The sequence below is a fragment of the Diadema antillarum genome, unplaced genomic scaffold (genome assembly GCF_040938485.1).
Source record: "Diadema antillarum isolate AM-2024a unplaced genomic scaffold, OU_Dant_1.0 scf00000009, whole genome shotgun sequence".
Classification (NCBI taxonomy): Eukaryota; Metazoa; Echinodermata; class Echinoidea; order Diadematoida; family Diadematidae; genus Diadema; species Diadema antillarum.
The window spans coordinates 2,427,623-2,448,349 of record NW_027270898.1 but is presented as its reverse complement, the minus strand read 5'-3'; the positions used below and the strand labels follow the sequence as shown (position 1 = coordinate 2,448,349).

At 37.5% G+C, this 20,727-nt stretch overlaps 1 protein-coding gene across 1 annotated transcript; it reads right to left on the bottom strand.

Moving 5' to 3' along the window:
• Nucleotides 1-1,023: 1,023 nt before the first annotated feature.
• Nucleotides 1,024-14,845, bottom strand: LOC139719357 (negative elongation factor A-like). Its single transcript, XM_071630775.1, has 11 exons — nucleotides 14,624-14,845; nucleotides 12,828-12,999; nucleotides 12,238-12,399; nucleotides 11,581-11,667; nucleotides 10,149-10,276; nucleotides 9,499-9,568; nucleotides 8,860-8,954; nucleotides 5,846-5,963; nucleotides 4,593-4,945; nucleotides 3,753-3,852; nucleotides 1,024-1,383 (listed from the first exon to the last, which is right to left on the bottom strand). The coding sequence occupies exons 1-11, from the start codon at nucleotides 14,834-14,836 to the stop codon at nucleotides 1,220-1,222; spliced, it is 1,662 nt and encodes a 553-aa protein (XP_071486876.1). The 5' UTR covers nucleotides 14,837-14,845; the 3' UTR covers nucleotides 1,024-1,219.
• Nucleotides 14,846-20,727: the final 5,882 nt, after the last annotated feature.

Genomic DNA, 20,727 nt, shown 5'->3' with positions numbered 1-20,727 from the left:
ATCCTTTGCGACAATTTTGCGAATGTTCTTGGACCTAGAAAAGTACCAGGCGATTGTGTATAGTAAGACCCATAAAACGACATAAAACCTTCCATTGAATTCAGATCTCTTGTGACAACTGTTCAAGATGGATTTCCAGGATATGAAAATAAATTTCTGCCAAGAAGAGGCTCAAGGTGTTGCTATCCTTGAAGAGCTGCTTTGTCAGGCTGCTGCTACAGCTATTGTGCAGCATAAGAGAAATAAAATAAAGAAAAACAAGAAAGGAAGAAAAAAAGAAAGAGAGTCAGAGAGTGCTTGTTGCAGAGGACAGACTTTAGTCAATATGAAAAGCTTTTGAAGCAATTACAATCATGATGGAGATGTCAAGAGCTTCAAAAACTTTCTTAGAGTGGAACCTTGTCTGTTTCAGAAGCTTTTATATAGGAATCATGTGGTTACTTGTTCGCTAGCAGTGGTGAATCATATAAAAATGTTAGCGACACCGTATTACGACTGTTTGCGAATTCTTACGAGTGTTTTGCAAATGTTTGCGAATGTTTGCAACTGTCAGCGAAAATACAAATTCGCAAAGGTTCGCAAAGAAATCTTGAACATGTTCAAAATTTCTTTGCGACAAGAAAAACCGTTCGCGACAATAAAAACCGTTTGCGAACTTTCTTGCGAATGTTAACGAACCTTTTGCAACCGTTTACGAACCCTGGCGAATTCCTAAATTCGCTACGTTCGCAAACATTCGCCGCTCAGTGAGATACCCCCTTAAAGGAACAAACAAGTAGACAACACTTATAAATAGCCCTGGTAATCATGAACCAATTGGCACATGACCATAGTGTAAACGTGTATACTGTGCCAATTTGCAGGTAGTACCCTTGTTTGCACCTTCTTCACACTTGAACAAGAAATTCTAAGCATGTCGGTTCTTTGCTTTGTCAGCACCGGTCTGCAGATCAGTACATGATGTAATGTCTTCATCAATATGTCTGTGCTACAATATCCATTTAATTGTACGCAATGCTGGTATTACTCATCACTGTCCATCACTCGAGAGAAGTCTGAACATCACAGTTACACAAGTCTATCACCTCTTTTGTCTCCAATGTTTTGATGATGCCGACTCCACTAGGATGATTGACACCATGCCAAAGAGTCAACACTTGGCAGTTATTCAACTTGACGAGACTACTACCAGTGTCCGAATGTCTTAACCACACGGCCTCTATGATGACTGAAGGGGCTTGTATTTCTTGTACCGCTTCCATTCTCCCGTGGCGTAGTTCATCTCAAAGAAGGTGCCGACGGCCATGGTCTGCTCATGGAGGACCTCGACATCTTCGCTCAGCCTGATCGTGACAACGTCACCCTGCTGGGGGCATGGGTTCTCTGAAGGGCACGGAAGCAAACAAAGGCAAAAAGAAAACCATAATGTATCTACATGAGTGACTTTGCAGGAGTTTACACAACTTTGTTCTTGGGCCTTGTGCATACAGCTGTCAATTTGCACCATGATTATCAAGTTTGAATACAATGCAAAAAGAGTGATTCTGGGGGACATTTCATGGAGCATTTTGTCTGACAAATTTATCAGACAAATCTGCTCTTAGCCAATCTGATGCAAAGATTTCTGTACAGTGTAGCTTATAACAGTTTGTCTGAAAAAACAAACAAACAAACAAAAAATCTGACAAAACACTTCATGAAATGCTCCCTGAACAGCCATAAGCTAAATTATGCCGCTTATTTTCCTAATACAGTCAACTCCGCATAAGTTCTGCATATATATAATATGTCAAATAATCCTAATTTACATTTACAGCAGTATATGTGTTACTCCTCTGTATGAACAGAAGTTGAATATACTGCCCAAGTCAACAGGTGTTTCTCAGTCCCGTCAAGATCGACTTGTGTGGAGCTGACTGTATTTGAAGATTTTCAGTCAGATATTTAAGCAGCAAGACCCTGCAATGCACTCTCATCATGTTCGATAATTCTACAGTCTGCATTAAAATGATCTCTACTATCTCATACACATCAGGAGAAAGAATGAGGAGTTTCTTTTTCCAAGCTTTTCTGTAATACCTAGTAAAAGTCGCACTGAGACTATACTAGTATGTTGACATCAGAAACTTTCAGAAAGAGTTAATTTTCCTGTGGAAGAAATCTGTTTTACTCAAACAGTTATGACATGAATGCAACGAATCAACAACAGCAATAAACTAAGTTATGGTCATTCTGATACCAGTGAGTCACCTAAAATGGTGCAGTATAGGGCCCTGTAGATTCAATTATGTCGTACCATCAATTATGTCGTACCATCCCATAATCTATGCCAGACGAAGTATCCATGATTGGAGCAGGTACACAAGTAATGAAATTATTTCCAGTCGTTGATAAACATATGAACCTGAGAGAACAGACCTCAACCAAGCACCTCGTTTCCACCCATACACATATGCTAAAAATTGCCCAATGATGACAAAGTCTTTCTAGTGTCTCAGCTTGGAGTCTACTTCATCAGCTTCTTCGTGCATACACTCGAGCGCATGATCAGTGCATGTATGTACACATCAAATGTGCACAGCTTGAACTCCCTCATTTGTAGCCCTCTTTGCCAATGATAATCCTTGTTCTGAGTGTCATTATCAACTTTTCCTGTAAGTTTCATCCAAACGCATTCACCACTTTTTGAGTAAATTTTGCAAACAGACAGACAGACAGACAGGCAAACAGACAGACCAACGCCGGCAAAAAAACATAACCTCCTTGGCGGAGGTAATGATGAGTTTTGAATTTTATGTGAGTGCAGCAGTGTTCTCCTGCAGAAATTATTACCTAACCACAGGATAAGTATCATAATGAAAGTTAGAGGGACTTGAGCGTGGGGAGATGATGTATTGCAAAGGTCGTCTCAACTCTGATACAGTTGGGAATCACCGTAACAAAATGTGTAAATCTTTACACACAGCAAACACACAGCTGAAGAATCTCGACTGAAGTTGAACCTAACCAATGAACATACACTTTGTAATTATTGCACACATCATTCACTGATGGGCAAAAGTATTCTATTCGTGCTAGCCGTGGTTTTAAAATGTATCATAGAATGGGCATCGAGAATCCTGCGATCTCATTGGTAGAGAGCTATGTCTTGATTTTTACTGGCCGCACGCTGAGTCACAGTGGTAAACACGTTATCGCGCACTTGTAGCAAGAGTACGCGTACTTGTAACAAAGGTTCGCGCAATAAGCAAGCATTCGTGCACTCAGTACGAGACGCCTATTGGCTAAAACAACCATGCATCAGTTTTTACTGATGCATGGTACTGATGCATGGTTCTGAAGAGAAACCATGCGTCCAGTAAAAACTGATGCATGGTTTTCGGGCTCTCGTCTATGGCAAGCCAAAAGGAAATGCATCCAGTAAATTTGTCATCGGGTAACAAGATAGAAAAATGGGTTTTTGGCAAGAAAATTACCCATTCTATAAAACAGATGACGCACATGTCTTTTCGTGCGTCAGTTGGAATATAGTGTGAATGTGGTAACTATGGAATTTAGACTAAACCCACTCGACTTCGCCTCGTGGGTTAAGCATTCCATAGTTACCTTATGCACACAATTCCGACTGACGGACTCAGACCTGTGCGTCATTTGTATACTGTACCCCAATGGACAGCTAATGAAGAGTGATTTAACTCCCATTACATAGTCTCCCCATGCTCCAGTCCCATTAAGGGCACAGAGTCCCTTACCTCTGGCTCCAGCCATGAACCCAAGAATGAGAGCTTTCTCCGGCCGAGTGACCTTGTTGGACTGACGGAACATCTCCTGAGCGCTGCGCATCTGGTCTTTCTGCAGGACGGAAAATACACATATCAAGAACAACTGTCAGAACACGTGAAATACCTTAACTCCACACATACAATATCAGATCTGTGGATGCTAAGGGCTTGTATGTTTGAAGCCTGAGGCAGGCCTAGGGCTGCCATCCTTATAAACAGCATTGCAGTATTTTCAGGGCAGTACAGGTGCAAAAAAACAACAACAAACAAGCAAAACAATACTTCAACTACTCCAGCTATAGACATGATCCTTCAGCACAGGTAACTACCATATATTTATAGTAATTCCCCGCTTGGCTCCTCAGGAACATTCAAAAAACAAAAACAAACAACACAACAATATTTGTAGCACCCAAAAGAATTACTAGTTCTCTGTAAGCTGTTGCTTGCCAAAATATGTGTCTATTTATTACGTTTGAAGATATAGGTTTATCAATATCACTCATGCTGAACAGTTCGATGTAAACAAAATAAAAAATGATAGGAGAGGTATTTCCATGGGTAATTTAAAACAATACCACTATGCTCTACAAACACCACTGCATATATACTGAAGGCTGTTTGAGAGATTGCGAATACCTTAAATCTCTCCTAAAACACATCTTTCCTTAAACATAAAATACTTTACAAACAAGAGGTAGCTGGAATATCCATTCCTCCTTTTCCAAACAAAATGCTACGAGAAATTCAAGGGTATTGGTCACAAGTAGAAAGCTCTTACAAAATGACTGAGCCAAATTTGCTTCTTACCGTGAGAGACAGGTTCTTCTTGGGGCCAGCAGGAGGCTGCTGCACAGCTGGTACCATGCTCGGTGCTGGGTAAGGGGGCGGTGCCTGGGATGCTCCCTCGGTGCCACTTGGTGCACCCACGGTGCTGGGTGCACCGTAGGGGTTCTGTGCAGCTGCTGCAGCTGGTGCCGCAGCCGTCGTGGTGGTGGCAGGACTGGCAGCTGGGGTTGTGGGTGTCTGGCTGGTGGTGGTGGCCGGTGCTGCACCAGCTGCTGACGGCGCCCGGAAGGTAGTCTGCTGCTGTAGAGACTGGTGGAGCTGCTGTGTGAGGTTCTCCCGGGCAGCGAGGGTTGCCGAGGAGGGTGCAGGTTGGGCTGGAGGTTCAAGAACATGCAGGATACATTGATGATACCAAAAATTTTACACGTCCAACTCTACTTAAAGGTCCTGTTTACCTTTGGGAACAGTGATTTTAAAAAATTTCAAGATATGCATATGTGTAAGTCTGTTGTAACCACAAAACATCCCATCATATAAAATTTTTGTGATAAAGCCTAAAATATAAGGGGATATCTGTATTTTTCTCAATAAACCGTAACTGTAGACGGTTTAGTCTATACAGCTGTAGCTATTGTTCACATTTTGTATATTTAACAATACTTAACATTGATTAAACTGGTTCAAATTTTAACATTGGTTGTTTTTATCCATAACTCACATTTTAGAACTATGTTGAAGCACTAATGCTAAGTTTTTGTTTCATCTGCAAATGGTAAATTATGCCTTTAATAGTAGGATATAAATCCACAGAATTAACCTTTACATCTTTTGCAGGCCAGCCTGTTCGACAGCAAAATCATCAAGGCTAGTCTCAAGACTACTTCTGTCCTTGATCTCGAGGTTATGGAATCTACAAGTATATAATGCCCAAATCCATACAGACCTGCTAATTGAAAGTACATATCTATATATGGGAGCCTTGCCTCACTATTCCTTTATTTAATGCCAAACAGCTATGTTATTTACGATCAATTTTACCTAACCCAGACTACTGTTGATTCTAAGCCAATGATTTTAAAGGGATGTTATAGTTTCGGTTGAGATGGGGTTTCAGGATTCCAACTTTTTTGTGAGATAATGAGAAAATATGAAAGAGCAAAGAGTTCTAAGAGGAATTGATTGTTTATTCAATTAAACTAATCACTACATGATGATGTCATACATATGGCTGAAAGAGAATGAACATGAGCATCAAAACACATCAGAAGACTCACATAGCGATCCAAGGAGAGTAGGTGTGGGCGTGGTCGGCTTGGAGAGTGCCACTGTGGGAACATATGATGGCGTCTGGGGTTGAGTGACGGCAGGTGCTGCAGTGGTGGTAGGTGGTTTCTAGATAAAGAGCAGGTAATAGCAGAGATGCCAACTTCTTGACATAAAAAAAAGACAGAATATCCTTCAAAAAAACATCATATTTTGGAGAGGAAAATCAGATTTTCTTGAAATCTTGACACCACAACATGCCTGTTGGCCCTGGGCCAGTGAAATGTCCTCCCCCCCCCAAAAAAAAAAAAATAAAATGTTGCTACTTTATCAACACTGATGAGAAAATTGTAAAGCATCTGCGCATTTCCCATCCATTTAGGCTCATCGTTCAGCATTTTTGTAGGGGTTGCAGGAATTTAGTAGTATATCTTTCTGATGATGCAGTTTTCTGCACTTTTCTTCAGTTTATACTGGCTTTCTTTTCTTTCCTTTTTTTTTTTTTACTTCACTCTGTTTATCATACTAAATACAGTGAAACCCCGTTATAACGAGGTCCGTGGGACCGGCGATATTACCTCGTTATAACCGGTACCTCGTTATAACCGTACGCATCAAAAACAAAGAAAAACATAAGCACGACGTCATACCCGTCAATCAAACTTAAGAACATCCTTTGCGTTGTTATTACACAATTATGGATCGTTACTATTGAGACAATAAAGGGAAATTATTTGTGAATTGATACATAAAAAATACGGAAAAAAGTAGGGGCTGACATGCGACAATTCTTTGCTTTTCTTCCAAAAATCTCTTCGCATGATAGTTGCACATTATGTTCTTGAGAAGTAGGTCTACTCGGCAGGATCATAATCGGGATTCTTTCGACACCTATCTCTTCCTCTTGTATCGAACCATTCTAAAAGAATGTTTTTCGTTTGAAGACAGTGTACAGTGTAAAATGACAATGAACAAAATCAGATTGTATAAAATACGTTTGTTAAGTTTTTCTAAAAACCAGCGCAAACAGAGTAACATACACGCATTGTTTATCGTAACTTGCGAGGTATGTTATACGCTGTTGGTGCCCAGCGGGAATGCGATGATTTCGTGAATCATTTCGGCTGTAATCCTATACAATGTATGATCGTTGCGTCCGAAGGGACTAAAAAATGCGTTCTTTATTTTCTCTCGAAATTCTCTTCGCGTTTTGTACACCCATTCTTGAAAAATATGTGACAGTGTTGAATTTGGAAGGTTGTGATCCTTTTTACGCAAATCCGTACCTCATAGGCCACTCTGAAAGAAAGAAAAATCTTCATTGTGAAATGCAGTGTTAAATGATAATGAACAAACCCAAATCTATTCAAACTGTTAAATACGTTTGTTTCTTTTTCTGAACACCTACTCAATTAAGTAGATTGACATGCGCTATTCAACTATTTTACGCTACTGTCACCCGGCGGGATCGCGATGATTTCATTAATTATTTCGGCTTTAATCATACACTATACACACTCGTATTTATATCATTTGTAGATACATGATAATGAACAATCCCAGATCTATTCAAACTGTTAAATGCGTTTGTTTCTTTTTCTAAACACCGACTCAAGTGGACTAACATGCGTTATTCAACTATTTTTACGCTACTGTAACCCGGCGGGATTGCTATGATTTCATTAATTATTTCGGCTTTAATCGTGTTAATCATATATACTCATAGTTACTAGCAAGCAAAACAACTGAAAGTCGGAACTAAAAATGGAAAGGATATAATGATGAGTTCCACACGCATTCAAATACTATTGTCCATTTTGGCCACGAGTGTCGCTACATGAAAATTTTTTGAATGCGTTATGTGTTTTTGCACTGTGGTCTGACCTAATATCACGCACGCTTATCTCGCGAAAAACAAAATCGAATGATTTTATTCAATAGCTTATCATTAGTAGGAACATCGGAAGGTATTTCTGTGTCTTATCGCGTGGTTTAGAAGAAAACATGAACTACTCTGCAAAACGGGAACGAGACATGGATATCGTGACTTTGGTTTTCAATGTTCCGTTTGTCGCGTGTTTGAAAGCAGCAAGTCAAGAAATGGAACCTCGCGAAAAAGAAAATGGAATGATTATGATTATGTAATGTGGTTTAGAAGAAACATGGAAGGAACGGTAAAGAAGGATAACGGTGGGACTGAAACATGTTTGTTTCCGAGTCTTTCCGCTTCAGATATTACAGAGATCGAGACGGGACAGGCACTTGTACAGTGGTTACTGCGTTCTACACAAACTATGTAAAACGGGGATAGCGTGAATTCGCTTTTCAATGTTTCGTTCGTCGCGTGTTTGGAAGCGGCAGGTCAAGAAATGGAACCTTGTTGTATCCGATCAAATTGCTTATGTTTTTCTTTATCATGATGCACCGAAAATGTCCTCGTAATAACCGGAATCTCGTTATAACCGAACTCGTTATAACCGATTCTTTCTGCCATAGGTTTACACGCAAAGGCAAACGGGACCGACGCGATCACCTCGTTATAAGCGGTTCCTCGTTATAACCGAACTCGTTATAACGGGGTTTCACTGTACCATAAAACTGTATTGTTTGGCATTCCTGTAGTAGTATTTATAAATCAAGTCCAGATTTCATATTCACTTTTGTCTGCTACATTTGGCTGCTTAAATGCAGGGAGAAGTTCACACAAAAACTTTGCTCTAAAAATGTTTGGTTTACTGGGGAGAACTGAAACAAGCTAGCAACTAGGATACGCTCAGTGTGTTTTCTACATATAACACACCTTCCGAAATACCCTATTTGTGAATTTCTGTTGTCCCGAGCAACAAGCGATACCTAACTTACAAGTACATATCTATAAATACATTTTTGCCAGTTCATTGTATGTACTAACTGTAGTTAGTTCTCAAACAAACCTCCCACATAAATATTTGCATACACTGAGACTGGATTCTAAGAATCATATGCAAAGCCTTAAAGACATGTCAGCATTCCATATTGCGCTTACATGGACAGCTGGCGACATGAGTGCAGCGGCATAGTCCGGAGTCTGTTGCATGGCTGCCTCCTTCTCTTTCTTAGCCTGCTCCTGGGCTTCTTGTTCTAACATTCAAACATACAAACAGAGAGGCATTCATATACATTTCTCTTTGAGGAAAGAGAAGAAAGTTACCCACGGAGGGGCTACATATATTTCCTATTCTTGAAAGCAGTAAATAGCTTTCATCACCATGGTTGCAAGAGCATGCTAAGTCAAAGATGACAGTTTAAAACGGTTGGATGTCTGTACGAAAATGATCGTGACAACCTCTAGGCACCCAAGAAGAAGTTATGTGGCCATAACATTGCTTAATTGTATCTATACATGTATATATCTTGCCTGAGGGAACCAAGCATATCTCTATAAATGACAATTCATCTACTTTCAAATTGCCTTCTGGTTTTAATAAAGGACACAGCAAACAAGCAGTATTCGAATATATTTCTTTTACACTTGTAAACCTCCTCTTTACCCACTTAAGATGAGTCCCGAGTATACTCATGCAAGTGTCTATGAGAAATGCAAAATTACAACAGCCTAAATGAGATTATCAGGTTTGAGCCAAAGGAAAAAGTTAAATAATGACAAGTAAGATGTTTATCTCACCTGCTTGCTTCTTTCTCCTCTTTGCCTCTCTGGAGCTACCACCAATTGGCTGCTCCTTGATATCCAAGAGCTGTGGGAGAGAGAGAAATTCATTTCACTGTCACCAGCTACTGTATACGCCATATACTTTGCAGGATTTTTATTTCCACGAATTTTGTGAGTCGGGTGCTATTTGCCAAATTTAAAATATCTGAAAATATTAATTCTAAATAACAAATGTTTATAAAACAAATGTTCTTCTGATCATTTTTTTTTTTTTTTGGGGGGGGGGGTTGTCATTTTTGCTTTGAAAATGCAAGAAAGTGTTTGTAAATTTTTCAGTAAAACATATCTAGTTATAAATTTTCATGGTGCTACTTGTAACTATTACAAACACAATTTGCTGGTGAACAGCAAATTTCTAATAAAAGTATGACAAATCTTACAACAGCTAAATATTTTTTTTTCTTTTTCTGTTTTTTTTTTCAAGAAGTTTTTGAGAACAGGTGAAAACCCCCACAGACTTATCACTTGTGAATGCACAAAACATACTGACATCAATAATCAGATATCCTATTAGAACATCTAACTTGCTTTCTACGAGTAACAGTGACGCAACATGCATTGGGGGAAGACTGGGGGGGGGGCGTCAAAGGGCACGCATTGATCACCTTCGTGCCTCCTTCCCTATTCATGGTCATTCTGCTGTGGTTTCTGTTCAGGGGCATACTTCGGGTGAACCCAGGTGACTGAGATGTGCGGAATCCTGGCGTCGCTTTGGGTATACCCCTCAGAGGCACTGTACACATTGGACAAAGAACATGAAAAGAAAAATTACAGCATTCATTCTCCCCTGGATACACAATTAATCACTGAAATGCTTCCACATTGCCATGAACTCTTTCATGAATGCCTTGCATATATCAAAAATATCAACATTAATAAACATAAACACTAGTAATTTGCATCACATTTCAGATACAAGGAGGTTTGTCTACCTTTAAAATTGTGTTTTAAGCAATTAGCTTGAAGTTCCCTGACTTTTTGTGACTTACATCCATCAAAGTAAACATTCTCACTCATGCTGTATGAGCCAGAGTAATCCTTCAAAACCCTCTGTTCTTGAATATATTGATAACGGTAATTACCAAATATGGAAATATATCCTTACCATATTCCTTCATTATCATTATCACTATCACCTTTGTGACTACATAACCATGAAATTTATCATTAACACCATGACAATTATAATCCATTGGGTTTATCATTCTTAAAGAGTCATAAATTTCTGTGAAAGAACTCCATCATTTTGCAAAGCAATACTATCCCAACAATCACAAAATTATCAATATTATAAGTCATAAAATATCTCTCCCCTAAAATTTACATTTGAGAGGTGTGAGAGCATGTCCCAAGAACTCTAGAAAAAATTCTATCCAATCACAAAAAATGCCCAAAACTGTGTATTGCCTCATCGAGCCATATGCATCCGCATGAGTAGATGCTGCCGCAGCTGCCTGGTCAGTGGCCCAGCGCGGCGCGGCGTTGCAGCACCAACCTAGCTGCGTATGTGGACATTTGCATGCGTTTGCGTGTTTTGAGAGTATTAGTACACTGACCGTACAGAAAATTATCGAACTACGCAATCGAATGCAGTCGATAACGCCAGACGACTACTCTTAGATCAAGGCGCATGTAACTTTTGGCATTTTAGAGATTGCTCTATGTCTCTTTATATATTGCTATATCTCTGTATGTGAGTAACGTTGCACTCTTATACTTCCTTTTGGATCAAATAAACTTTGAATTCCCTGCAAAACTACTACCAGTACAATGACCTACAATGTCGGAAAACTAAATTTCTGCGTACAGATACACTTTAAAGACCTTTACATCACCATAATTATCACTATCAACCACCTGAAAATGACAAGGAGAAAGTGGTACCCAAAAATGTCAGAATAAGGAAAACAATATGTCATCTTTTTTTTCCCAAAAGATAACGTGAGATGACCTCCGACTTAAAAGGCAACAGCTTGGAATTAGGTCATTGTCATAGAAGACTGAGTTAAAGTACCAACAACACGCTGGGACCCTTACCATCATTCATACCCCTGAACCCGCCTCGGATTTTGCTGTTTGGAGTCGGTGTGATAGGTTTCTTCTGTTGTTGCTGGGCGTCCAGTGCTGATTATTGCAAACAAAATACCAATACGAAATGACATAATAACAGCAGAACACAGCACAATCAAACTGAAATTGCACATTGCTGCACGAGGAAATAATGCAAACATTCATACATTGTATGTGCCATTCATGAATCAAAGACATCTACAGTCTGTATCAACATATCATTACTACATCTACTTCATTGAAAAAAATAAAATGAACAATGTATATCACATGAACAGAAGGGAAACATTTCAAAGTTACTACTGGCAATTGATCATCACATACATGATATGGGACATTCTATCCAGTATTGGCAGAACTATTCTCTCATATACAGTAGTTGTAATTCACTATCAGAGTGTTACAGGAATCGAATAAACTATGAACTAAACTGAACACTTTTATCTATTTCAGGACTACTTGCAGAGATACAAAAGTAAAATGTAAAATGCAATTTGCAAATTATAATTTGGGAGAAATCTAAGGCCAATGTGCACAAACTTGGTAAATTCTCTCATGAAATGTAAAGTCTAAAGTATTTGATGCCAGCAGATGCTGACCCAGGGTTTGAGAAGTTGTTCTTACATTTCTGGAGCAGCTCCGCCCGGAGGGCCGCCGACTTGGGCTTCCTCTTCAGAGTAAAGTGCTTGACGGGCGGGGCCTGCATACCAACCAGCTGGTTGAGGGCATTCTTGTTGAGGTACTGGCATTCCATGGGAAGGAGTGAGTTGCTGTCAGTTATGGCCACTGGCAGGGCAGAGAAATATGACAGAAAAGATACATGGCTGCTCTCATGGCATATGTGAGACCCATTTGCATTCAATTACCAGCCCCCATTCCCCCCTGAAAGTAATGTGAGTTTGACAAGTGACCTGATTTAGTGTAACGTTGGGTTTTAAAATGATAGAAATAATGTTCACTACCGGCATTGGAATTCTAAAAATGACTTACAATTGTACCTTCTGGTTAATGACAGTTAACAATGCTCTCTCAAATACTATTGGTGATAAGTCTCCATTAGCAAAATGTTTCAAGTCCTGAACAGAAATGGACTATGGTGCTTGAAAGGACACCTGGGCTACAGTATGACATTTGATGTTTAATAGATAACCACACAGATGGCTGACTGTAATACACAAACTACCTTTGACTTTCTGACAGATTTGGTTACTTACGAGTCCTTCTGAGCTCATGGAGGGCCTCAGCCATGAATGGATGGCTCTCCTCCAACTCCAGGTTGAGTTGGCCAGAGACCGGGTAGGACCGGAGGATGTCCGCTACCGTGGCAACCCACTCATCAGTGTCTGTCAAAGCTGAATGCAGGATTGCACTGAGTTCTTCCTTACACTGTGAAAACAGCAACATGGAAAAGACAAATACTGTTATTTACTCAGTGATAAATGCCATAGTGACCAAGTACATTCTTTAAACCCAGTTTTGAACTTGGTCTGAATTACTTGTAACAGAAGTTATCATCCAATTCAGTGCCCATATTAAAATAGTTGAAGTACACTTTTGATGAAAAACCATCCATGGCATTCATCTACAATACGCTCTCCACAGGGAAAAAAAAATACCAGAATGGATAAAGATACCGTATGTCTGGTTGCAAAGCAAAGATGTGTCATCAAAGAAGAATCTGTGAAAGATCCGTCTGTAGGGAGGGAGGAGTCTTTTATTTTTTGACGTTATAATTAACTGTTAGGTCTATCGCTCTCCCGAGGGGATCCGTGAAGCCAGACGCAGCGCAGTCTCCGCGGAACATATCCCCAACGACCAGATACAGACAAATCTTTTGGTCAAGTTCTAGCCTTGCATGAGACTCTAAGTCTAACTAGATATGATTACAAAGGTTGTTTTTATGTTGCACAGAGTCCCTCTAACTTGTTAGTGGTTTTGCTTGTTAGAAGTCTACTTGTATTCGTTGCAAATTGAGGCACTGTCATTGGCATTAGTCGCAGCGCACAGCTACTGGCGCAGGTACTACTACGTATTAGCCTGACCAGACCGCTGTGCTTCGCACAGCGATCTGACATGTATTCTATTAGTGTTTAAACGTTGTAAACGACCGTCACTATTGACGGCAAAATCACATAAAATGCCTTTTATTTTGTTTGATTTTAAGAGTAAGATAATTTTTACCACTCACCTACAGCGTATTTTCCTGATGGTGGAGTTGAATTCGGCGTTTTGTTGGTATCCAGACCAGTTTATTGTTGAATCTTTTAGAGTAGATTGTGCGGTGGCATCTTTTCTTTCGAGAGCTTCACAAAATCAACAAACTACTACGCATGCGCAACCGGAAGTGGTTGCGTTTTACGTACGCCCGTGCGCCCGTGCATTTTATGTGTTACGTACGTAAAGCTACAGCACTCATATCCGCGCGTGCTGCGCCGGCAATGATTTGACCTTTTTATGGGTCGCCCCGACTAGCTCATCACTTCCGCTCCCCGACTAACTACGTTGTAGTATACGAGAGTGAATGCCATTCAAATAACACGCAGATGAGGAGTGAAGCAATACGCACGTTTACAGACCTGACTTTAGCCACGGATTTCGGTGAGTTTTTGACATAATTAAACAAAAAATCGCATAGATCTACCGATTATTGAATGATTATCATAGTTACGGGGATTCCTTATATTTTAGTTTTCCACGATTAAATTAATAAAGATATTCACGAAGGAAACGCACACCCACCGCTGAAAAATAACGTCTGCGAAGGAATAGATTCTAGACGTGCAGCCGCTGTCGCTTCACGACAGCGGCTGCGTGTAGTTAACTACGTACTAGAGTGTCAGTCTCACTGAGCTGTATGATTGATACTGTAAAAAACTAGCTTCTACATAACTATAGTATACACAGCCCAGTCGCTGTATTCGCACAGCGTACTTACACTACAGCGTCTGGTCGGGCTAGCTTCTACAGACTACACTGTAACAGTTGCTAGTCGCAGACGGGGCAGACTCACCTCCTCTACGTTTCGGCGGGGCATATGAAGAATTGCCATCAACAATTTCAACTTTACTGTTGGCTGCAAGTTCTGAAAGCAGTCGTGTGTATTTCTGAGGACATCACGATGAAGCTGAGTACTAATGCTCGTTATTCCAGACCACAGATCGTCATTATCACCGAGCTTGTTGTTCAGCCACAGGCTTGTGTCGCTATCCCGAACAGTTGCCATATTGATAATCTGTACACTGATCGAGCGGCTTAGCACCACTGTATCGCGTGCATGCGATTACACTGTAAAAACTGTGAAGATAGCTATTCAATTTTGAGTGCATGGTATCTTCGAAGAAAAAAAAAGGCGAATTTGAGTCGACTATTTTTATCAATGACTGGTCCTGCTAAGGTGCGTACAATCTTGTATCCTTTAGATCCTAGACAAGTTTTATCATTGATACTGCAAATTAGTTTTTTGAAACGTGGAGAATAGTTTCGGATGTGATATATTCCATGGACAATTAATATTTCATGAAAGCAGTGACTTCTGTGATCCATAGTAAGACAAAAATACCATATGTACAATGTACATTATCAGTTTTCTCATGGATGGTATATGCATTAATTCAGTAAAGCATGCCTATACTGTGACACAAAACTGTTCATTTCAAATATTGTGGTTATCACTATAATTATGATGTTTGTAGTGAACAAACTTGGGAATTTCTTTGATTATTTGATCAGAGATATCATACTTTAATTTTTCTTCTGTAGTTCTGATAGTGATTACCTTTGGCTCATTTCACACTGTATGTACGTGTGTGCAGATGTTTAGTCATACATACACTGTATTTGTAAATGCTTATATTTTGTATGCTTGTTTGTGATTGTATATCTGCAAGTTATATTATGCAAGATTGACGCATATATACACTCCCACCTGTGTAATTATTCCCTACCGTCTCTGCCTCTTTCACTGTAGTTATCAGTTTCACTATTGTTTTGATCATCATTATTATTTTCTATTTGTGTATATGATATCTATGTTTTGTATTTGGTCCTCAGTCTTGACAAAGGGCAGAAAGCCCGAAAGCTTGAGTAAAATCACTTGTGAGGATTAAGCAACGTCTACCGCCTCCTTACTCTTGTTTATATATATATATATATATATATATATATATATATATATATACATATACATACATATATATATATACGTGTATATATATTCAGTTTAGGTCCAAACATGTTGAGATTTCATGTATTGGCTACACGAAGAAATGAAGAAACGAACTGGTAATGCATTTTTGGCCAATAAAGAATGAGTTCCTTGAACTCAAATTTTCTACACCTTATTCAGGAGTCTTGACAATTATGACGGTATCAAAACAAAGCAAAACAAAAACTCATAGTTTCTTTTTTTTTTATTCATTCTTTATTGGCCAAAAATGCATTACCAGTTTGTTTCTACATTATATATATATATATATATATATATATATATATATATATATATATAAATAGATAGATAGATAAATAGATAGATAAATAAATAAATAGATATTGAAGAAATTAGAGTGAAATAAAAGAACAGGAGGTGACACAAATTTGGACTGAAATGTTAGTCTAAATGTTTGGCTCCAGCAGTGTTTTTATTTGACTCTAATTCCTTTATAATATTACTAAATAAATGAATAAATTAATTAATATATATGTATATGAAGAGTTCGTTCACAAAAACCGATAAGTCCATATTTGCCAAATGGAGATATTTGCGATTAGAGGTCAAGAAAAATAAAGAGAATAATAAGAAAATTTTTGCTTCTTTTGACCATAACTTCAAAAATGTACCTTTATATGTAGTGACCAATATATCATTCAAAAGGTATTATTTTGTACTTTATGACAGAGATCGTACTTCAAAATCTTCAAAAATGGACTTTTCGGTTTTTGCAAATTAGTTTTTTGAAACGTGGAGAATAGTTTCGGATGTGATATATTCCATGGACAATTAATATTTCATGAAAGCAGTGACTTCTGTGATCCATAGTAAGACAAAAATACCATATGTACAATGTACATTATCAGTTTTCTCATGGATGGTATATGCATTAATTCAGTAAAGCATGCCTATACTGTGACACAAAACTGTTCATTTCAAATATTGTGGTTATCACTATAATTATGATGTTTGTAGTGAACAAACTTGGGAATTTCTTTGATTATTTGATCAGAGATATCATACTTTAATTTTTCTTCTGTAGTTCTGATAGTGATTACCTTTGGCTCATTTCACACTGTATGTACGTGTGTGCAGATGTTTAGTCATACATACACTGTATTTGTAAATGCTTATATTTTGTATGCTTGTTTGTGACTGTATATCTGCAAGTTATATTATGCAAGATTGACGCATATATACACTCCCACCTGTGTAATTATTCCCTACCGTCTCTGCCTCTTTCACTGTAGTTATCAGTTTCACTATTGTTTTGATCATCATTATCATTTTCTATTTGTGTATATGATATCTATGTTTTGTATTTGGTCCTCAGTCTTGACAAAGGGCAGAAAGCCCGAAAGCTTGAATAAAATCACTTGTGAGGATTAAGCAACGTCTACCGCCTCCTTACTCTTGTTTATATATATATATATATATATATATATATATATATATATATATATATATATACATATACATACATATATATATATACGTGTATATATATTCAGTTTAGGTCCAAACATGTTGAGATTTCATGTATTGGCTACACGAAGAAATGAAGAAACGAACTGGTAATGCATTTTTGGCCAATAAAGAATGAGTTCCTTGAACTCAAATTTTCTACACCTTATTCAGGAGTCTTGACAATTATGACGGTATCAAAACAAAGCAAAACAAAAACTCATAGTTTCTTTTTTTTTTATTCATTCTTTATTGGCCAAAAATGCATTACCAGTTTGTTTCTGCATTATATATATATATATATATATATATATATATATATATATATAAATAGATAGATAGATAAATAGATAGATAAATAAATAAATAGATATTGAAGAAATTAGAGTGAAATAAAAGAACAGGAGGTGACACAAATTTGGACTGAAATGTTAGTCTAAATGTTTGGCTCCAGCAGTGTTTTTATTTGACTCTAATTCCTTTATAATATTACTAAATAAATGAATAAATTAATTAATATATATGTATATGAAGAGTTCGTTCACAAAAACCGATAAGTCCATATTTGCCAAATGGAGATATTTGCGATTAGAGGTCAAGAAAAATAAAGAGAATAATAAGAAAATTTTTGCTTCTTTTGACCATAACTTCAAAAATGTACCTTTATATGTAGTGACCAATATATCATTCAAAAGGTATTATTTTGTACTTTATGACAGAGATCGTACTTCAAAATCTTCAAAAATGGACTTTTCGGTTTTTGCAAACAAACTCTTCATATATATGTAATATATATAATTTGATTTTATTTGATTTATTGGTTCCTGTAATTGGTTCCAATAATAATAATGATAATTATAAAAAAGACTGTGGACTCAGCTTTAGGGAGATATATAATTGCTTATGCAACTGATTGACAAATTGCCCGACATCGACGTATAAGCACTGAATTGATCAGTATTTAAGTAGTAGCCATGACAAAAAAAATCATGCATGTCATGGGCGTACGTACTCAAGCAGGATACGAACCTATGACCTCCTGAAGAGCACCATAGACTTGCCTCTTTCAGAATGATATTACCCGAGACAGTAATAAGTCAAGGGAATGTGTACTCTTCATATGAAATTACAGTTTGTTGAATTTTTGTTATATTTTCTCTATGAGGTAGTTCATATGTGATGTTTTTGTTGTTATTTTGATTTTTATGGTGAGTGTCATTCAGTTGTGAATATTTAAGCCTAATACATATTAAAAATTCATATACTCTTCTTGTTATCATCTGAAGTAGTCTTCTGATCCAGCTGTCTTGTCACCAACATTTCAAAAATTTATAACTTTTGAATGGATTATCCGATTTCCCTCAAACTTTCACTGATGTGTTCTACTAATATCGCTGCATTCACTCAATCCACATGTATATATGGAGTAAATTCTGCTTTGACAACATGAGTTTTTACTATATGCAGGATACAGAGAAGTCAGGCCAGTCACTAATGATGAAAAGAACCTGTGGCTGTCATTATATCCTTTATTTTCATAAGTTTCAAGCCACTTGATGCTTACACACGTATATGTCTATGCCATCTTTACTGTACATCCCGACTACAACACACACTGTGATACACATAAAATGATAACATACAATAATAAAGCAATAGACATACGACAACTGTGATATTGAAGTATAATCTTAAGTAGCTCTATGAGGTAAACAAAATAAATCTTTAAAAATATGCAAAACTGCAAGTTTATGAAAGTCCCATAATCCTCAACACATATACTTCATATACACTGTAAATATCCTTTAGGCCCTATCTTCTGATCTCATGTGACTGATACTGTAGTCATGCAATATGCTTTCTTTGGAAAAACAAGTACCCCATTGCAAATAAGATCACCAAAATACATTGTAGGTCTGTGTAACATATATATCTAACATAGCATAAAATGAACAGCTTTAAATAACTATCATTGATTAACAATTGTCATTTTTCTTTAACAGTAAGTGAGGAAATAAAGATGCAAAGTCAATACTACATGGTTACACACTAAAAATTGGTAAATGAAACATATTACTTTTTCCCAAATAAAATAGAATTGTTGCAATACCTTAATCATTTTTTCTCATTAAACAGACCGCATCATATACTTATGCTTGTAAATGCATAATATAATCTGCTTCCTGCATCAAAGGATTTGAGTAAAATACTTATTTTGAATTCCCATAAATCTGCCTGCATCCAAAGTACACCTATTCAAATATTATACAGTAAAGAATTTTTAATGTAACATAATAAACTATAAAACAAAATGCATTGATGCTTGCTAAACTACTATGAACTACCATAGGTGTAGAAGTTCCCTGTATACATACATGTATAGAAAATATATTTGCACACTTCAATCATTTTGTTTGGTGCATTAATTGATGCAGTGGCGGATCCAAGGGGGGGGGGGCGCAACCAGCGCACGCCCGCCCCCCCCCCTTTATTTTTTTGTTAAAAACAAAAGAAATAAAAATAAAAAAAAATAAAATGAAACCCGGAAGTGGCACCAGAAATATTAGTTGCGCCCCCCCCCCCCCCTTACAGAATTCCTGGATCCACCCCTGTGATGTATCATTAATTGTCACAACACTAATCATACAGAATCAAATTTGACAATATCTGAATTCAAATAAATATCTGGATATATCGAGGAAATATTCTGTTCTTGAGGTCCCTCACAGTGGTGGGCTTTTGTCTTTATATCAACAAAACATGTATAACAACTAAAAATTTAGAACATATTGTGCAAAGGGCAACTCTGTGATGAAATCAACTATAACCATTGGGGCCGATAATTACTTCAAGCTAACAGAATGGTAAAAGTTTCTATCAAATCAAACACAGAACAAGACTGTTTTGATACGGAATCTTAACGTTGCACATTCTTTCATTGACACTTGGTATTGGTTACACAGCCACACAAGCAAATTAGATGAATTTTACAAACTCGATCTGGTTCTCATTTGGTTGGTACACTAAGATGCTTTAGAAATTTAGTTTTTGGTCCATAAAGCAACTAAAATTATATGATGCCATGCATGAGCAATATGATCTTTTCCTTTTGATCTTATGTCTTGAAAAAAAAGAAGGAGAAATTCTGTGAGATGTGTGTGTATAAATTGTATAGTGTGTATCTATAAACTTCTGATGCTATGAGAAAACCACCTTGCAGTTGTATGCGGTTGCTTTTTTGTTGTTGTTGTTGTTGCTGATATGTGTGAAAATATCAGTCTTGCAGCTTTCTTACTTTAAGTCTGATTTTGACAAAAACTACTACCATTCTATAATAATATATCATTTTATTTTACTCTATCTCTAGAACGAAACTTGAACATAGAACAGAAGTGAACTTAAATGAAATATACACTAAGACAGAAAGAAAACAAATAACACAC